Consider the following 19,704-nt stretch of genomic DNA (forward strand, 5'->3'; position numbering starts at 1 on the left):
CGATGGAGTGTTTGGAGTCGAATAAAATAAATCTATGAGTATATTTTACTTCCATACAAAAGTGCTTTGTAAGACAACTGTGCACAACACCACTTTAGCGTTCCTGTTTTCAACATTTTAATGGAAAAAAACAACACAGAATTAAGACCGTCACTTCAAGCTGTGCATAGCACAGTACAAATACTCAAACATTAAAAATAACCAAAAAGCAAAGTAGAACACATTAGCAAAAAACACTAACATTTAGGAGATAATTGTACATCATTGCACAAGTCTATGTTGAAATGTCTGTGCAATTATTGCAGCATATTTACACTAAAATTGTCTGGTTCTGAAATGGAGATCTATGTATGAAATCCAACAGTTTCTTATTAGGTTTTGGGGGAGAGACTGGTTATGCAATCTAACATTTGGAGTATTTGCATCAGATGTGACAGTTTTCCTGTTTTTTCCCCTTTTACTTTAATTTCATAGTTCCCATTTAGAGATTCAGTGATCAGAACTTTCCTTTCAATATCGACTTCTGGTTTAATTTGAGGTTTTATCTGGTGATTTGCACTCCGAAGGACCATAACACATGTAGCAGTTTTGAATCCATTGGAAGATGGAGCGTAAGCGAAAGATGACGTGTCAAACACTAAAGCATTTTGGACAGATTACTTTTTTTGTTTGCTTTATAAATACGCTAGCTGACAGTCAGCAAACTCATTAGCTTTAACAAAGCTAGGTTCTTCATAATTTAGAGACTATGTAATGAAACACACCCCTGTCACCTGAATGCACTTACCATGAGCATAAAACCACAGTTTACATGAAATACCATTCCACCATTGAATTTGGAGTTATATAACAAAAGCACAGAGTCTGTATTGTTAAACACATTTACTCAAGGAGTTTATTCTCCACTTAATTTGTGTTAAAACACAACAGAAATGATTTAATGTATAATCGACAACAATTATGTACAAACAGAGCTCCAAGAAGCAGAATTATTCACAAACTATACAAATTCAGCCCTTTAAATCCACATCTGAATTCATTCATTTCACACAATGAACTTTACAGAAAATGGTAGCATGTTTTTTTTTTGCTAAATTAATATAAATTAACTATCTTTGTCACAAACAAATAGAAACACACATGCTTTGAAAACCTTGTTGCACGACAATGGTTCATCGAACCGTTTAGAGATCCTTTCATTTGTATTTGGCAGAAAAATCATACATATTTGGGGCAAGAGTTTGTGCACATACACAGAGCCGCTCAAAAGTATTCATATCTGTTAAACGGCTTCATGTTTCGTCATGTTACAGCCGCAAACGTGAAGGTGTTTTATTGGGATTTTAAGTGACCAATCAACATCAAGTTGTAAACATTTGAGAAATAGACAGAAATGCGAATGGATTTCAAATACAAATCTGAAAAGTGCTTTGCCCCTTTCACTTTAAAATCCCTAAATAAAAACACAAGTAACTAATTGGTGAACAGTTTTGAGTGTGATTTAATCTCCCAACAAATTCAGCTGTTCTCTTAAGGCCTCAGAGGTTTGTTGGTAACAAACATCATGAAGAGAGGAAGAGGACAGACGACGTGTCAGCGATAAAGTTGTGGAGAAATTTAAAGCAGAGATAAGTTACAAAATACCCAGTGCAGAGCACCATTCAAGTCGCCAGAAAATGGAAGAGGTGCTGCACAACTACAGCCGAGATGGGTCTGGCAAACACAGAATTAATCTGGTAATTCTGGAGGAGCTGCAGCCATCCACAGCTCAGGTGGGAGAATGTACTGACAAGACAACCACAAGTCATCATTTCCACAAGACTTCCCTTTATGGAAATGGCAAGAAGAAAAGCATAAAAAAAAAAAAGCCATATGAAGCTCTGTTTAAAGTACACCAAAGGCCATGATAGGAACCCAGTGAACATGTGAGAGAAGGTGGTCTGCTGAGTTGAGTCTACAACTTCATTTTTTTTTAGAGAATATGTGATGGAAAACCGACACTTTATGTCACAACGAGCACAACATTAATGTGACGTGAAAGTCACATTAATGTGACTGTGGAAATGTTTTTGTTCTGCAGGGATAGAGCAGAGTTAATGTGAAGTGTGGTGGAGCTAAATATACAAACAGGAAAATTCTAAAACTAAAAAAAAAAACAATAACAAAAACTGGTTGCAGGATGCATCAGCATTGAGGGTGGGGCAGAGGTTCACCTTCCAGTAAAGCAATAACCCTAAACCTTCAGCCAGACCCACCATAAAATTACCTAGGTCAAACTTAAAGTTTAACAACAGGCCAAAGTGCAGACTTAAATATGATTGACGCGCTGTGGCAAGACCAACAGTAGCTCCATTCCCTCTGATTTCAAGCCATTTTTCATATTTCAAGCTGATGGAGTGACCTGAATCAAAAACTGAAGCAAACTGTGGATCAACTTTGTATTAACTCAGGAGACTAAATACAAATGCAAGCCACAATTTTTATATTTTAATTACTAAAACACCTCCGAATACGTGGATTTCCTTTCACTTTGGATTTTGTCACTGTGTTGATGTGTCAGATAAAACTCAATAAAACAAATAAAAGATACAGCTGTGAATAATTGTGATTTTTCTCGTTAAATTTGTCAGGTTTCAATGGTGCTTGTTGTTGTCGTCGTCGTCGTCGTATACTTTTCGGCATGACAAATATGCAGTCCAAGGTACAGAATTTCACACGTTTCATAAATTAGCAAGTAAGAACTGTGAAGTGAATGGCAGCGTCGCAGAACTGACTGCAGCTTCAGAAGTCGATGTAAATGTTCAGTAACGCCAGAAAATGTTTCTAGAAACATATTCGCCTCGTGTCATCAGGTTCCGTCGGCCTTCTACAAACTGAATCCCATCAAAAAAGGGAAAATGCATAACTTCATTCAACTGCACAAGTGCAGCTCACGCAAACTTTGTGCAGCATCTGAAGGTTGTCTCTTGCAGACACTAACATTATTGCCTTTTCAGTTCACATTAAATTATTTTCTGAATGTGCAAACAGCAGAGTTACATACCACTTATCAGATTCAACAGCAATAATTGATCAGGCTTTTCAAACAAACTGTGGTAACGGTTTATAGTCCCTCCACCTGCTGGTCTCCACAGGAGTTCATCGCAGCAGGGGCAGTGAATGTACGCCGTGAGCTCAAATGTCCACGTCGTCCGAGTCCGATGTGCTCGAGGACTGGGTTTCCTCCTGACTTTCTCCCCATACAAACCTGTAGTTGTTTTCAAGCTCCTGCTGCCTCTTTTGCTCTTTATAAACCTCCTCTGTGCCTCCAGTCTGTGGGGTAAATCAAAAAAACAAATTAGAAAGATGCAGTGTTATTTGACTTGCAAAGTTAAAATTTGGTTAAAAGTGCATGCTTCTAAAGCTCTACGGGTTTAACACAAAGGAGTGGCGCGATGCAGACTCCAGAGTCAACAGCAAATGCAAACCAAATTCGCTGTTTTTGCCCATAGGTGTCTGTTACTCTGCAGTCTGAAAGGCCCAATTCTGATCTTTTCACCCCCCAAAATTAGGATTTGTGCCACTTCCATATGTGGTATTGCATTGGATAATCATCCAATTGTTTTCAAACGCCTGAACAGTCATGTTGCATTTTACTTTTACATCACTGATGTGAGAAATGCATCATAATTCTACAGAAGAAAAAGCCAGAAGAATTAAATCTGGATGCAAACATTGGCTGAACATTATGATTGTGAACTTATGGAAGAAAGTCGTCACTGCAGCACAGCTCATCATAATCCCGTCGCTCCTGGTCGGACTCCACATCCAAGCAAAACATCATCTCTATTAGTTGTGCTTTTTTTTCCCTTAATTTACTTCCTTCGTGGTGTTGTGATTTTTTGACAAAAATGTTGGCTCTCGTTGCTGAATAAACTTTGAAACCAATCGTTAGATGGTACCATCCATTAGTGTTTTGGTAAACAATGTTGTTCTGCATATGTGGGTCGCTTTGTGGTCCAAAACTGCTCACACATAAGTCTGACTGCGGTAGGATTTAGTAGTGTGAATGACCACTCAAAAAAACCACACAAAAAACCCCAGAATTGAGCATAAAAGAAATGTTTAATGACCAGGCCTTTGCAAACCTTGTTGATTTGCCAGTGAAGCCTTTAGATTCAGATATGGTGTGCCAGAAACTGGACTTAAGTGACTGGAGTTTGACCCCTTTGGTGAATGTTACACAGGAGTACACCAACCTCTATTTCTACCTTTAAAAAAAAAAAAAAAAAAAAAAAAAAAACGTTGTTAGTGGCAGCCCCGTTAAAACAAACTAAAATAGCTCCCTGATTAACTGAATGTGAAGCCAAGTAATGCCTAAAAAGTAATAGTAAAAGAAGATTTCCATTTTTACACGTTTTAAATCTCACTGCGATGTCAGCAATAACAGACCGAGAAAAGGGGAAGGAACTCTGCGTCATCGCGCCCGGACAAGAACCTTGAAGCTGAAGCAGAATCGTCTTTGTGCGCAAACTGGGCCAACCTGGATCAGTCAGCTTGTAGATTAAAAAAAAAAAAAAAAAACTTTCCAAGCTTTGGAAAGCATCCACCAACTACTTCAAGAAACAAAAACCTTCAGTTTCTCTCATTCAGAGGAATTAGGATCTACTTACAGTAGCCTATTCTCTAAAAAAAAAAAAAAAAAAAAAAAAAAAAAATGGTGAAAACCAGAATAATCCACACAGAGACGCTTTATAATTTACAATGTGAATCAAGGATGTTACTTAGTTCTGCCTCTATGAATCTGGACACACATGAATCCTGAGAGTGGAACTGTAAATTTTGAGTTGGTTGGATAGAAGCACCAACCCAACAATCGTCACTCCTTCACTCTGTTTTTTATCTTTTAATGGATTATTATTGCGCTATGCTTTTCTTCAGGGTTGTTCAGTTAGAAAAGTAGAGAGCTTAAACGCTATTCAAACTGCTATTTTTACTTTACCAAAACAGACAGTGATTATGTCATTCCAGATGCCTTTTATCTAAAACAATCTTATAATTCAATATAGCCAGTTTCATAAAGTTTTATAATTCACATAATCCTGCTGATTCCCCTCGAAGCAGCAGGAACTGCAACAACAGAGAACAGGAGCCAACGCAATCTGAAAAGGCCAGCTGCCGTCTCGTACGTAACTGTTATGACTGAGTTATGGGAGAAGCATTTACTTTAAATTTGCACAAGCTGCTAATGTTTCAAACTCAAGTTGCAGTTTGAGGAATTTTAGACAGTCGCTAAAACAAATACAAGCTTTTATACAGTCACATGCTCTTATGTTGCAAAAGTGACTCGGTCTGTAAACTCCACAGCCGGTTTCAAACAAAGTGCTTAAATTTAGGTCACAGTGACTTATGGGTAAATTACCAAGAGGTTTATGAGCAGCTCCCTGAAGGACTTGGTGTCTTCTTCAGTCAGCCACTGATCGCCTGTGTCCTCTGCATTCTTCCGCGTCAAAATCTTCACCTCAATTTTACCTTTAACAAGGACACAAGGATAAAAAACGATTACCCAGACAGTTCAAGAGCAACACAGCTGAATGACAGATTAATACGGATGAATGGAGTGAACAGAAGAGTGGATGAAAGGAGACACAGAAATGACAAACCCTTCATCTCCAATTATCTTTTAAACAAGCTTTGGCTTACAGCTGCTGTCTATTTCCATTTTGAAGAAGCACAGAGAGGATTTGTCGCCATTTTCATGGCTAAGCTGTTTCGGAAAATTACTATAAAAGATGTAAAGATAAAGACAGAAGGAGACAGATAGCAATAAAGCTAAAGACAGGCGATGGAAAAGATAAAAGGCTGTGTGTGTCGCCGCACTGCCCCTTCATACCTTCAGCCTTCAGTCCTGCCTTCTCTAGCTGTTCTTTAACCACGTCCTTTATGTGCTGCCACTGGGGGTCTCCTTCGCCCATCTCCTGAACTTTGACCTCACCATCAGGGCTGCTGCCCGTCTTATACTTAGTAATTTTGATCTTAACGTGGTCGTCAGCTGCTTGGTCTGAGGTGACAAGAGAGGGACAGAAGAGACAATTCACCTCAAAACCCGTCAGCAGCGTCACAGGCCGGAGGCGCCAAACAACCTTTTCAGTAACATTTCTGTGGCGCGGCGAATTCAGGTCAATGGGTTTGCTTTCATTCACTTCAGTTTTGTGTTGATTGATGAAAACTAAGTCACCCACATCTAAATTAATGGCAGCGAAAGACCACAAACCGACAAAGAGTTTAATCTGAGACCATCTCTTATTTTTGCATCTCCGTGTTCTGAGATGAAGAATATAACAGGTGATCATGAATGGTTGTGATGATGACAGACATGCACAGGATGGCGGCGGCCCAGGGCTTCAGGCCCGTGGCGGTTACCTGGCTGCTGAGGAGCCAGGCTGGGGCTGCCTCTGCTCGGGTCGCTGGTCCGTTGGACCTTCTGCTGCTGGGTGTCTTCAACGTCCTTCTCCTCCAGATGATCCAGCAACTTATCCAAAGTTGTCTCCAGAGCCTGTGTTGCCTGAGTGCGATCAAACTCTCCTTTAAGACCCTCGGTTTCCAGCTCCTGCTGGGCCTGCAAACACAAAGACGACGTTCAGTTTCGCTTAAATGCCACAAATTAGATCTCTGAGGCAACATTCACACTGCAGGTCTTGATGCTCAATTACAATTTATATTAAAGTCCAATATTTGTCCCCATATTATTACCAAATGATGCGACTGCAACAGGACTTGTGTGTGAACATTTTATGACGCTAAAACGACTCGCATGCGCAGAAGAAGAAGGTAAATGTCGCAGAATGAGTCAGAATAAGTGTAAAGTGAAGTCTGCAGATGAATTAATATGAGTTACGGCGACATTTATTAATGTCAATAATTTAATTTAGAAACTGGATCTATTATACGTAAATATTTCCCTTTGGGATTGATAAAGTACTTTTAAATTTGAAATGTGATAACAAATACCAGAATCACCAGATCAGTTTAAAGCAGTGGAAGATGACATAACAACATGAAGGAAGCAGAATTATGATCAATAACAGAAAGTGCAACATGACTGTTCAGACTGCAGACACTTTGAAAACAATCAGATACGCATCGCACAACTCAATTTTTTTGAAAGGTGGAAAAATCTGAATTGTGTGTGAAAAAAAAAATCAGATGAATATCACATTTGGGGAAAAACAAAAAACAAAAAACAAAACAGATTTGGGTCTTAATTATCTGCTGTGTCTAATGTAGTGTAAGGTTTATCTTAGGGTTCAAACCTCATCTATGATGTTGTCAAACTCCTTCTGCATTTCTTCTTTTATCTCTTCGATCTTCTCAGAAGGCACAGAGAGGTCGGACATCTCATCCTCGAACTCCTCCAGCAAGTTCTCGTCTTCATCTCTCTCCTCCCCCCTGAGTTTCCCTGGTTGCCTGTCGCCTGTTGATTTCTCTTCTCTACTTTCAGCCTGGTTTTCTGCTTTCTGTAGCAAAAGGATTTAAGCATCGCAAAGTTTACTCTCTGCACCACACAAAAACAAGGAAATGGAGAAAACCAGATGTGGGGAAAGTCCTGACCTTCCTGTTGCTCTCCTTAAGGTGTTGAACAAATTTCATCAGATCTGCTGGGTCTGTGATGATTTTAAAGTTGAATCGTTCTGCTTAAAGGAAACATAAAAATCACATAAACCATGACCACACAGTACATAGACACATATGGTTCTATGAAATAAGTTACAAGTAAAACATGTAATAGCAAATGTTTAAAAGTTTATGGTTGTAAAACAGTGACCTGAATAGTAATAAATTATAATCTTCATTGTTTAAACAACAGTACCTTCTTCTGCTTCATTGTCTGCTAGTGAGTTATAGTCACCATTCACCACCTTTAAAAAGGAAAACATTTAGTTAAGGCTGTGAAAGAGTCAATAGAAAAAGAGAAATCCCACCCCCTGGTGGTAAATCACGGAAGTGCAGAAATACTTTTTAAAAAGGAGATATGAGGGTTTCTATAATCAGAAAATGTAGTTTGTCAAATGATTTTATGTGTTTTAGTCAGATTAAAAGATATCATAGCACAAACAACATCTGTCTGTGATTTCCTACTGAAGATTTGGAGTGTACACTGAGACAAATGAAATAAACAACAATAGAAAAGGAAAGGTGGAGTGTAAAAAAACATTACTGACTCTCCCCAATTTCTGTAAAAATAAATAAATCTATTCTATACTGGATAGGATTTGATATATATTTTTTATTACATCCTGATAAGTGAAACTGTAAATTGAAAATGAACTACTTTAATCAGATCCTCCAAAGTTGTTTTTGTGATTATTTGGAATCAAAATCAGCGATTTTTGTGGTGCCATTTTAGAAACATTTGCATGGAATTTTGCTATATTTGCATTTAAGTAAATGCAAATATAGAAAATGTAAATGTGACTTTCTGTTGCTTGCCATATCAGTCACATACTATAACTTGACATCAGCAAATGCTTTGGCAGCAGAGTAGCAGAGGTAAGAAATGCTACCACCTACTGGTGGGAGTTAGCATCACTTAAACTCAATGTTTTTGACCATTTTCACAGAAAATTTGCAACAAACTCATCATCAATTAACATGAAAAACGTGTGAATTTCCTCAATGTTTAATCTCGGTGTCACTGCATCGTTCAGTACCTCCTTGTCTTGATGAGAATCTGTGGGTTTTAATTTCCCAGGTTTTGTCACTCCTTCCCAAAAATCAGCATCATCCGTCTCTTCTGACGGTGTATCTTCAGTCGCGTCGGAATTTCCCGCTTAAAGACAGAAAACAGACATCCTTGTAAATAAGAAAAATACTACAATCTGTATCCTGAATACGTAATCTTAATATATGTAGCTTAAAAATATTGTCCAAGTTCTTTGAGTTTGCGTTTTACCATTTGACGCATCTTGGTGGCCGTTTGGCGGAGGAGTGGTCTCCTCTGCCGTTACCTCGACTGTCCCATCTCCACCTTCATTACCAGCCAGCATCTCATCAAGATTCTTCAGCTCCTCGGAGATCTGCTCCACTTTACGCTTCGTGTCCGCTGGGAACAGTCGGAGGAACAGAGCAGCAACAGACATGTCGTCACGCATCCTGTTATGTTCCACACTTGTAAATAACGGATAAATTAGATCAATTATTTGACTTCGTATAACCGTACTGCTATTAATGCACCAATAAAAAGCAGGAAAAAAAAGCAGAAAAAAAAAAAAAGAAATATATTCCTGCATTGTGAACCTGGTGTTTGTGTTCACTCACAGACTTGAGCCTTCACATAATCCATGTACTGTTGTGCACTCAGAGCCGGCTGGCACACGATGCCCTGCGGCTTGGAGGAGGACGGCGGCCGCAGAAACGGATGCTGGCAGGTGCGACTGGTGTGAACTGTCAACACGTAGCGGCACGACTGTGGCTCGTCCACACGGGCGACGTAGTCACTCGAGCCATCTTCACATACAAACTAGAAAGAGTAGAGTCACATTGTGTCAACACAGGAGAATAAAAGGAACTCCCAAGCCCATTGTAAGGGAAGCCTACAAACATTTGAAAGTTACAGAAGGTGCTTATTCAGTCGTGCTCACAGTTTTACACAGAAATAAATCTGGATGTAAAAGGAACTGCAAATAGGATGCAAACCGTTTTTGACCACAGCTACTTGGGTTACTCAGATTACAATCATTTTGTAAATTTAGATGTCTCACCCGGACTTCGGTCTCTCTAGGATTTCCATTTAGGTCACACTTGGACCCATTTACATAGGTCTGGCTGTGGTATCGTTTCAGTTTGTGCTGTTTAGAGGCCTGCAAGATGAAGAGATATGATGTAACATGATGTGTTAGAGATGATTATTAAAAGAAACACGCAAGACACTCAGTGCCTTGAAAAAGTATCAAATGTACTATGTTCCTATTTTATTGTGTTACAACTCTGGGATTGCATTTTGTCTTGAGTCGTGTCTCTGATGCCTTTACAGTTTCCACAACAAAAATTACAATTAATAATATATTCACAATTTTTTTTTCACATCTACTTCATTTAAAAAAAAAAAAAATACAAACTTTTTTTAGATGTGATCTAACATGCAATTCATACTAGAAAAGGTGAGTCTCACCTTTGCTGTTTCATTGTTCCAATCAAATTCGGACTCATAGTGTCCCAGAAAGAGAACGTCCCCTCTGATTTCTGAGTCTGAGAAGAGAACACGATTGTCAAACAGGTTTCAATGGCAGCGTAGGTTTCAGAAGAAAACAAAACATTCTTCTGGAACAAGATCTTTTCACACCAACATGAGAGCTCAGACAAACATTACTGTAATAAATTTAATTATTAATGATTATTAATAATTGCTTGGTGGCATCTCAGAACTTTGTTCAAAATATTCATATATAATTTAAAGTAGGATTTCTTTCATATTCTTTGACAATTCTGAGGAAGAAGAAAAAAAGCAACTCAATGATTTAAACATCATCCTGCAAGGAACCGACACCAAGTTATAACCCAACAGCACAGCCTATGAGAGAAGAGTCCCTGGTTTACAGCATTGTATGGAGCCAAAGGCCGGTGTCCTCCATGTTTTAGTTCTCTCTCTGAATCAACACAAGTGGATCAAACAGTGTCTCTTTAGCAGGCCTCTGCAGAACATTAGCATGCTTTCGGAGGTAGTCACCACCACCGAGAGAAATCTAAAACATGTAGAGTACCAACAGTGGAGGTGACACCCCTGGTTTAACTCATAGATAGGTCTGAAAAAATTTAGTTCAGTGAAAAATATATTTTTTACTTTACAATTATGCTTGTCAATTAAAGAAATGAATGGTTTTTACCTTCAAGGTGATACTGTCTAATATGATGACCGTAACAAAACTCGTATGTCCACCAGTCCTTTGTCTGCAATAAACAAAGACAGCAGATTATCTTTTCGATGCAGCATTTCTTTTGTCATCAGAACACAGAAAAAAAAAAAAAAAAAATTTGTGTGAACATGGAAGGTTTTCTAGTAAAACTGGGGAATTGCTGGCTACTGTGTTTTTTCTTCACTGCAAAACGTCCTCATTTTTGTAGTCTCTGTTGCTAGCTGCCAGACGAGAAATGGGGATTGAGCGAAAGGGGGAAGACATGCAGCAAAGATTCCAAGGTCGGGAATCGAATCCAGGGCGGATCTATAGCCTCCGCATGTGGGGCGCCCCAGAACTTCCTTTTTGTTGTTGTTAAAAGCTGGCAACTTTTAACTTGATAGTTCATTACTTCTCCAAAAGGTGCTTGTATCCACATTTTTCCCATAGCGTACCTTAATGACTAGAGACTAAAATGTAAACTTGCATACACTTAAAAAGGTTTCTTAACATTTTCTCTTTTAAAATCCTTTACTTATAGAAATTTCATGATTTCTGTGTTTATGTTTGTTCCATGATTTAGATGTAAAATATATTTAAATTTGTGGCATACATGGACCGTGCAAAAACAGACATCTATCTGGGTGGACAGATAGATGGCTTAATAGTTGATGGATGAATAGATGTGTGAATTAAACACAGTCTGTTTACTGTTTTCTTAAACAAATCATCATAATGTGTCCTCCTAACTAAGTTACATCTATCCAATTAACCTCTGAGTGTCTGGAAATGTGTCTGCATCTGCAGATTTTTAGGGAGGAACTGAAAGAAACTGAATGAAAAGCAAAGACAGTTATGCAAGTGAAATCTAGACCTACTTAAATAGATTATGAAAATCTATGCTAAGGAGGATTATGTGTATTTTTTAAATAAAATACACTCCAAAAGTATGTTTATCATGTAGGTAGAAAGAACAGAGAATACAAATCTAACAGCACAAGACTTTTTGCTTTTCCATACTTGTCCGGATCTGGAAAAGACTTCAACCAAATTCCTGATTTTTCCAAGGAAAATGTGTTATATACTAAAATACCATGTACTGTTTCCAAGAAAAGAAAAGCAACATTATGCCTGACAACTGCATCATTTTGTTTGAAAGATAAAAGTAACAGTGAAACAATTCAGGTTTCAGGAAATGGTGTTATCTTGTAGAAACAGTAACCAAATTCAAAGATGTAGTGGTACAATTACAGAACAAGTAGTTCCCATTGCACTGAAGCACCTCTGTACAAAAAAAACCCCATGTATAAGCAGTAACGTTGCAAAAATCACAAACATTTATTAAAGTCAGTGTAAGAGCAACATGTGCAATAGCACATGTATTAAACTATTTTCCTGCAAAAGCTCAACTGTGAGCCACTATCCCTATGCTGCAGTTTGAAACGAACGCTTTCTAATCGCTTTATTAATTAACAGGTTGAGCATCTGATAACTGGATTACACAGATAAGCAGAGGCAGACACAGATACGTTTAAGCACCAACCTTCACAAGACAAGGGGCTTTGTGCATTGGCCTCAACAGCTCCGGGATGTCTGGTCCAGTGTAGCCCTGCGAGTCGGATTCAGAAGCTGGATCCTGATGAAACCGGACCGCCTGGGCTGGAAGTCGACATTCATAGAGCTGCTTGTATTTATTGGACACCATCATGACCTCCTCTGTCTTGGTCTAAAACATGAAGAAGACACCCCCAACAACTGTTTTAGCTTTTAATATAAACAGTGAACATTGATTTTTAGCAAGCAACCTTGATGGTTTCCAAACAGTTAAGTGTTTGTGATGTAAACACAGTGGAAACAGAGAAGCTATCTGTGTAAAAGATGTAGTGACAGCTGTTGCAATGAGCTGCGCATGTAAACTCACAACTACTAATCTCCAGGTGAAGATTTAAGAAAATGTCTTAAATCCAAACGAACCAACAGTCTTAGCGTACGTTAACAATTACGACTACACAAAAGCATTATCGCTAAAAACAGTAGCTTTCGTCCTAGCCAAAGTGCTACATGTTACCGTTAGCGTCTGAAACGCCTTGACTCACCTGCCCCAAGATGACGGGGTCGGAAAGAATTTGAATCCCATATTTCATTTCATTGAGCTCCTCTAAGTTCAAAAAGGCTGAGACAAAGAGGGGACATATCAAAACAACAAGGCACAGTCTCCTCAGCCACCGTACCGAAGAAGCGGCCATCGCTAACCCTCTGATCATAACCACCGCCTCCTCCCTCAGGCGCTCCGCTGGCAACAAAACACACAACGCCTGACATGGTAGACGCTGATTGGTCACTGAAATAAATCCTGTGCTGTCATTGGACCACATTCCTGTCCGTCAGCGGGCTTTCCGTTTCCGAGGTGTGTTTGTTTGAAAGACTGGGTCAGATTTTGAAGGGGCGGCGCTGTGGATTCAGCAGACACGACTAGCTTTCGGCGTTTGTCGTTTTATAAAATTAACACACGTTTTTGGAGAGAGGAATGCATAAACAGAACAATTGGCGTGATTGATGAGGCATATTGCATAGAAATGAATGGCTTCTTTATTGTCTACTTTTTCTGTTTCCTTGCATTTTCAAATTTTAAATGAAATTATTGCATCTTATATGATGACGGGGAACAAAAACCAGCACGCTGTTGGGATGAAACGACTACTTAAAATCTGCTTGAACACATGTTTTATTTATAGAGCACATAATGGCTTCCATTCATTCACAAACTCACATACGTAAGCAGTAGAGGATTTGACAATGGCTGTGAGAATTACACTCCAAGGACAGCATCACAAGGAGCTCCAGAAGACCAAAATAAAAGTTGTTTCTCTAATAGAATGGAAATATTATCCCACTCAGGTGTACTAGATCCCAGTTAAAAGTAAATGAAGGCACACATGTTCAAACTAAGATAAAAGAATAAATAAATGATCTAGAAATAGAAAGATAAAAATAAGAGACTGTAAATGTAAATGGACAAATTTACTGCAAATTTACTGCAGAGTTATTAAAAATAGCATACTCCATTCAAAAGAAATGTGCAACAATTTTTATTTATTTATTTATTTGCTTTTACTTCAATTTTTGGATTTTTGGACATGCTTGAACCTGACTGACTTCAACAAAAAGCAAGACCGTCACGTATCTGGGCTGAATTAGGCGTTTTTGTGAATTGCTTTTCATGTCTTAAGCAAGCATGCAATACTCTGTGTTATTCTTATATTATGTTTTTGCTTTGCTGTTTTGAATACGCCACATGCTCAAAACAGTGGCATATTCACTGTTGACTGGATCCGGAATTTAATTAAGTGTAGTATTCACCGACTCCCTTTCTTAACAATCTCTTCTCCCACTCTCATCACATTCATCTGAAAAGGGGGACAAATCCAAATCAGATTTGATTCTACAAATCTGATTTTCCTTTTGTTTTCTTGTTTAATTAGTTAGTTAGTTTTTAAGTTCATTTTTCAGTGTTCCACTTCATTTTGTCATTGTTGGTTTATTAATCTGATTGGATTTTATTTTGTTAATAAATTCTCAGACTTGCTTAAGTGTGTGAAGAGACTGAGATTGGTTTATGATTCCAGAGATACTGGAATGGGCACTCCATTTAAGCTAAAGCATTTAAATTTATTAATAATTTAATTCATAGTAAACTACTTATTACAATTATTAATAATTCCATAAGGCCAATATTGGTGCAAATTCTGATTCCCAAGTATTTTGATGTCACTGTGTGAGATTGGAACATTTTTGGTTCCCAGAAGTCCGACTCCCAACAAACGTTACTGTCAGTTGTTATTAAAATGCTGCATTTATTAAACATAACTTAAAAGAAATTGGACTTCATAATTTAACTACTTGAAATTGAGTCTCTGTCTTTTTAAGAAACTCTTGCTCTTTCTGGCACTCTGCTTTCAGTAGCTGGCATAATTAGCTCAGCAGATGTGCAGTTCCACCAATTGCAAGCAATTTGCTAATTGCTGCTGGCTAGTTTGAAGGAGCTGAGCGAGGAAGTCAGTGTGGAGGGGTGGTCTTTAATGCAGAGGCTCAGAAGCTTGGAAACTACAGCTAAGAGGAGGAGCTGCTTCTCAAAGGTGACGCTTAAAGGATTTCTCAAACATGCATGAAAGAATCAAAGTAACACTCCAGGTATGTTCATGATGGATGAGGGAATGATGTCCTAGCCAGATGTAAAGCTAAAAAAAAAGAGCAATTTTACACAATACAGCCACTTAAGTACAAATAACTTGAAAGTACTCTGATCATTAAGAGGTAATGTATTTCCATTGTTCTTACTACATAAAAAAACAGCTGATACGTGGAACTGCACTGCTCTGAAAACACATTTCAAAGTAGGCTCAGTGCAAGATGTGGGAATCTGTCATTCAATTACAATTACATTTACAATCATATTCTACTTTATTTTCAGCCACACCAATCTTGAGTTGAGTGGGCTGTGTAGTGGGGGGTTGTGTGCAGAGTAGCAGAAGGAAGGGATTGGCCAGGGTACACTCTGACTGTACACATTGTCCACACGTTTGCTGCAACAAAGCTATAGTTTTTTTGTTGCTTTTTTTAAGCATCTTATGCTTTTGGGGCGAACACACTCCAGTATAACTGAGCATTTTTAACATAAATGAGCACTGTGTTCGTCAGTGCAGGCTGGAGCTTGTGCAGCTCAGACATCCATCTGGCTCTCGGGGTGTAGGTGCGGTGCCTCTCCACTGCGCTGCAGCCGCTGTTGCTGCAGGGGGAGCATTCGTCCATCCACAGCGTGCTGCTGCCGTGTGCTGCGATGTGCGGCGGCCGCCTTATTATCAGTCCTCCCCGTCTGCTCCTTTTATCTGGTTTTACCTCCATCAGGCCGCCGTGGAACGGATCCATCATCACAGGGGAGCGCTATGTGCAGCAGGGAGGTGACACGTCTTGGAGCGCGTCTTAACTGAGGTGAGAAGCCCGTTCATTTCAATTCCTTCAATAATAAGCCACTGTTTAAAGAGAAAGGGGCCCGTTCTCAGAAGGATGTTTTTGACGATGCTTCGAGCTTCAGATGAACATTGAACAGCAATTTTTTTAAGCAACAGACAAAGGGGGAAAAATATATTTGTGTGCAAGAGATTGCCTAAATGAGGGACGAGGTTGCATTTGTCAGATGGGTTTAGGATGTAAAGCGTGCATTCGCCTTTTACACGGAGCTCCCCTGCAGTATTTTTCACCGTTAAAGGTATAGGCTAATGGGCCTGCTTGCTGACAGGCATTTCAACACCGCTGTCTCGGAAGGACGGAGAACTGCGTTATCCTCCCATTTTTACCACAGATGTCGCTCGGTGGATCATGTGGCGTTAGAAAGGAGCCCAGATGGACCCAAACGAGCAGCAGTGATTCTGCCACTTTGGGAGGAACCCCCAGAATATTCCAACAATGTTCCTCATATATTTCCTGTCTGTGAGTCACTTCTCACCAGCAGGCATACTTGGTGTTGATTGTGACACCAAACTGACAAAGACATGTCACGTCATGTTTTTGCCCTAATTAAAACCTAATATTCCTATTTTATTTTTACTCATTTACTTCTTTTCCCCTTTTTTTACATTGGAGTTTTACGCACTAACTTCCTTTCAATGTTGAATTGTAGCATCAGCCTAATTTCTGTTAAAAATAAATAAATAAAATAATTCTCCCTTACATTTTGGAGTTTAATGGATGACCCATGAAACTCCAAAATGTCATGTTTGGAGTTTAACCCTTGTGTTTACAAATGGGGTCCAACCGACCCCACACCCGTAAAACTTGTATAATTTGCCACAGTCCTCTACGTTTGCCTCAGTCCTCGCACGCACAAGGGTTGATGGATGACCCAAAGTATTGCATGCAGGGAGAGCAAAGCCATTAATAAGAATTAATACCAAAAAGAAAAACTTGCTGTGACAGCAGATGCTTTGGTTAGAGTCTAACCAATGTATTAAAAATCAACCTGAGACACAGAATGAGGAAAAGAGCTGAGTAACAGAAGAATCAGTGGAGAACAATGCAAACCAGAAAACTTTAGTAAAATCCAATTAGACATCATTAAAAAAAGTATGCAAACTGATTGCAATAAGAAAAGTAGAGAACGTTGTACCCATTAGTGCATCCTTTGTAGAATACACAGATGAGTGTAAGGAACTAAACCAATTGAGTAGGATGCACTCGATAAACTACTTTAGATGTACTTTTGACTTAGTAACTCAGAATGACTATTTAAATACTCAGCATCCCACCCACCTGGATTCATCAGTGTCCCAATCCTGTGATGAAACCAAACAAAAACATTGCATTTCAACAGGGAAATGTTGTAAACTGTCTGTCCTGCCAACATTTCCAGTGCTGCGTACTGAAGGAATACTCAAGCAATTAAGGGGCATGATCAATATCTGTTTTGTCTGTACATCCAGTTGCTTTCAGTTCTTAGGATCATGACTGAACTCAGCACAAACCATAGCAGCAGATAGAAGTTAAGTACCACACTCGCTGATGATTTGAGCTATGCTAAGTTGCGATGCTGACATCTGGAGGTCAGCCGCTGGACTGTGTAAATCTAGAAAACACCTTAAGATTATGTTGAGACATTTTTGTTGTATTTGATCTGCACATGCACATTTCTTTAAATGCACAGTGAAAGAGATGCTGGCAACTTACAGTTTACAAGTGAGCTTAACTCTAAATAAAGTAATGTTCACTCTAAACAATATGTGTGTTGTGTTTTTCACTTCATATATGTTAAGACAATAGTGCATTTTATTGGTAGCCTAGTAAAGTTAACTAATTTGTGTAAGTCAGGGTAGCTATTAGACTTTACAGTGTGGAGAGAAGAGAAAGCGACAAAGGAACCAGAAGAGTTAAGAGTTGCATGTGAGGACAGCTGAGGGAAAGGGGCAAGCAAAGGAAATTAGAGGACGAAAAACAGCTGGCGTTCTGGCAGAGGAAACAGGACAGCGTAAACGATGCTCGGTTTCCTGGGAAGGGGTGTGAACTCAAATCAAGCTGACACATGAGGAATGAGGAGAAAGGGCTGTCAATTTATATCAATGTTCATTAACTAAAGAGTCTAAACAATCTATTGAAAATCAACCTGAAACATGCACTTTTCACGTTTTCTATGAGCGCCCTCTGCTTACTTAACAGTAAGAAAATTTCTGTGTATTTATCAGATCAGAACTGTGATAGAGTTAAATATGAAATCAATCAAGTAATAAAAACTAACAACACAAAGTTAACTCTGCTTTTGATAGTGAACTGCCAGAATAACTGGGTTGATTGTTTTGTTAACTTACTTACAGATGGAGCAGAAACTCACATGCTCACATCACTGCCTGCTTGGTTTCTGGAAATGCTGGTTCCTCCCAACAAAGGCTAATCATTCTCTGACTGGATAGAGCCAGTGAGGTAAAATTTGAGTAGGTTAATGAGTTTTTCTAAAATGCAGTATATGTTGTGTAAAGATTGCTGTAGCCTAAGTTGTGCTGCAGGCATCTGTTCAAAAGCAGAGTGTCTCTCAGACTCAACAACACACAGAGGCTTGTGTTGTAATCACACTACGTCACATCTGGAGGCTTGTAATGGATTCTGTTTGCTTATGTTGTGTTTTCTTCATTGCTTTCACAAATGGGTGAATTCTCACATGCTTTCTTAATAAACAGAGCTACATATGGACAACATGACCGATCAAAGCACTGAAGTACACAAGCAGATTATTCCTTTTTGTCGTTGGTCACAGCAAGAGGATAAAGACCTTATTGTGTTTTGGTAGAAAGGAGGTGTGGTTGCAAGGAGCTAGAATGGTGAGGAGGGGGAAAACCGACTAACAACGCTGGCCAAGAAAATGTGGTCTAAATGAAACCAAATGCAAATTCCTTTGCATCGACATGGTTAACTCTTAAAATGCTGTATTTACTAAGATAAAAATATGCAGACAAAAAATACAACTAGTCTTTAATATGGACTATTTGTGTATATTTAGTCAGGCACATAGTCAATGATACAGAGTATGTTTATTTAAAATCCGTCTGACAATCTGTGGTTTTATAACAAATCTAAAGTGTTAGACTTCAGATGTTATTTACATCACTATATCGATTATTCTTCACTCAAGGATTGTACTTATCATCAATAGAAGCTCCTTAAACACTTTAGGAGAAGAAGCAGATCTGGATCTGCCGCCAACCTGACTGGGTCTCTGGACCAGTGATTCCAGCACTCATCTCTCAGCTTGGCTAATGGGGAAATATAATTATTCAAACTGGCCTGAAGGCCTGGCCATGTAACCAAGTCTTTACTAGATTTCCTGATGTAACAGAGAGAAGAGCTCGTGTGTCTTTGTGTGAGTTTTGATCGAAATGATTATAGTGATGGTCAATGCGTTTATTTGGAGCCACCTAGTGGTGTGATGAGTGACTGCATGCAACGGGTCCGTCAGGCACTCTCGCGGCTTCCCCCACCAGAATTCTGAGGAGCGCTGGTGGAGGTAGGTGCGAGAGAGGCAGCTCTTCACTTCTTTTTTTACTTAGGGTCATAATTTTCAAGTTCAACAATTAACGAGGTACTGTAAGAATATTTAACATCTATAAATATAATTTGTAAAGTTTTCTTGTGGTTGGGCTGGAAAAATGTGACCCTATGAGTGGGAGCTGCGCCGGTTGGTGTTCGTGGCTGATCACTCAGTCACGGCGCTAACTGTCTTTTATTTTTCAGCCTGGCTGTCGGATCACTTGCCTGCGGTCAGTCACATAATGGGTGCGTTCACACTGCAGCC

General features: G+C 39.1%; 1 protein-coding gene and 1 long non-coding RNA gene across 4 annotated transcripts; one reads left to right on the forward strand and one right to left on the reverse strand.

Moving 5' to 3' along the window:
• Window positions 1-666: 666 nt before the first annotated feature.
• On the reverse strand, window positions 667-13,167 carry os9 (OS9 endoplasmic reticulum lectin). 3 transcript variants are annotated; one of them, XM_015042009.1, is made up of 15 exons: window positions 12,968-13,167; window positions 12,415-12,597; window positions 10,863-10,926; window positions 10,151-10,227; window positions 9,741-9,839; window positions 9,298-9,499; window positions 8,933-9,082; window positions 8,691-8,809; window positions 7,850-7,898; window positions 7,591-7,673; window positions 7,293-7,496; window positions 6,403-6,598; window positions 5,873-6,040; window positions 5,402-5,511; window positions 667-3,312 (listed from the first exon to the last, which is right to left on the reverse strand). In XM_015042009.1, exons 1-15 carry the CDS (start codon window positions 13,133-13,135, stop codon window positions 3,175-3,177), a joined length of 2,010 nt encoding a protein of 669 aa, XP_014897495.1. In that variant the 5' UTR covers window positions 13,136-13,167; the 3' UTR covers window positions 667-3,174. The 3 variants fall into 3 exon arrangements, with proteins under 3 accessions (XP_014897495.1, XP_014897496.1, XP_014897497.1); XM_015042010.1 differs by having other exon boundaries at window positions 7,591-7,670; window positions 12,968-13,166; XM_015042011.1 differs by lacking the exon at window positions 5,873-6,040.
• Window positions 13,168-15,397: 2,230 nt separating this feature from the next.
• On the forward strand, window positions 15,398-19,238 carry LOC106953326 (uncharacterized). The gene is made up of 2 exons (XR_001426184.1): window positions 15,398-15,860; window positions 18,233-19,238. It is a non-coding gene; the product is annotated as an uncharacterized LOC106953326 (long non-coding RNA).
• The last annotated feature ends 466 nt before the right edge of the window (window positions 19,239-19,704 follow it).

Source organism: Poecilia latipinna, unplaced genomic scaffold (assembly GCF_001443285.1).
Source record: "Poecilia latipinna isolate Pla-1442-1.1 unplaced genomic scaffold, P_latipinna-1.0 Scaffold574, whole genome shotgun sequence".
In the NCBI taxonomy this organism is placed as follows: domain Eukaryota; kingdom Metazoa; phylum Chordata; class Actinopteri; order Cyprinodontiformes; family Poeciliidae; genus Poecilia; species Poecilia latipinna.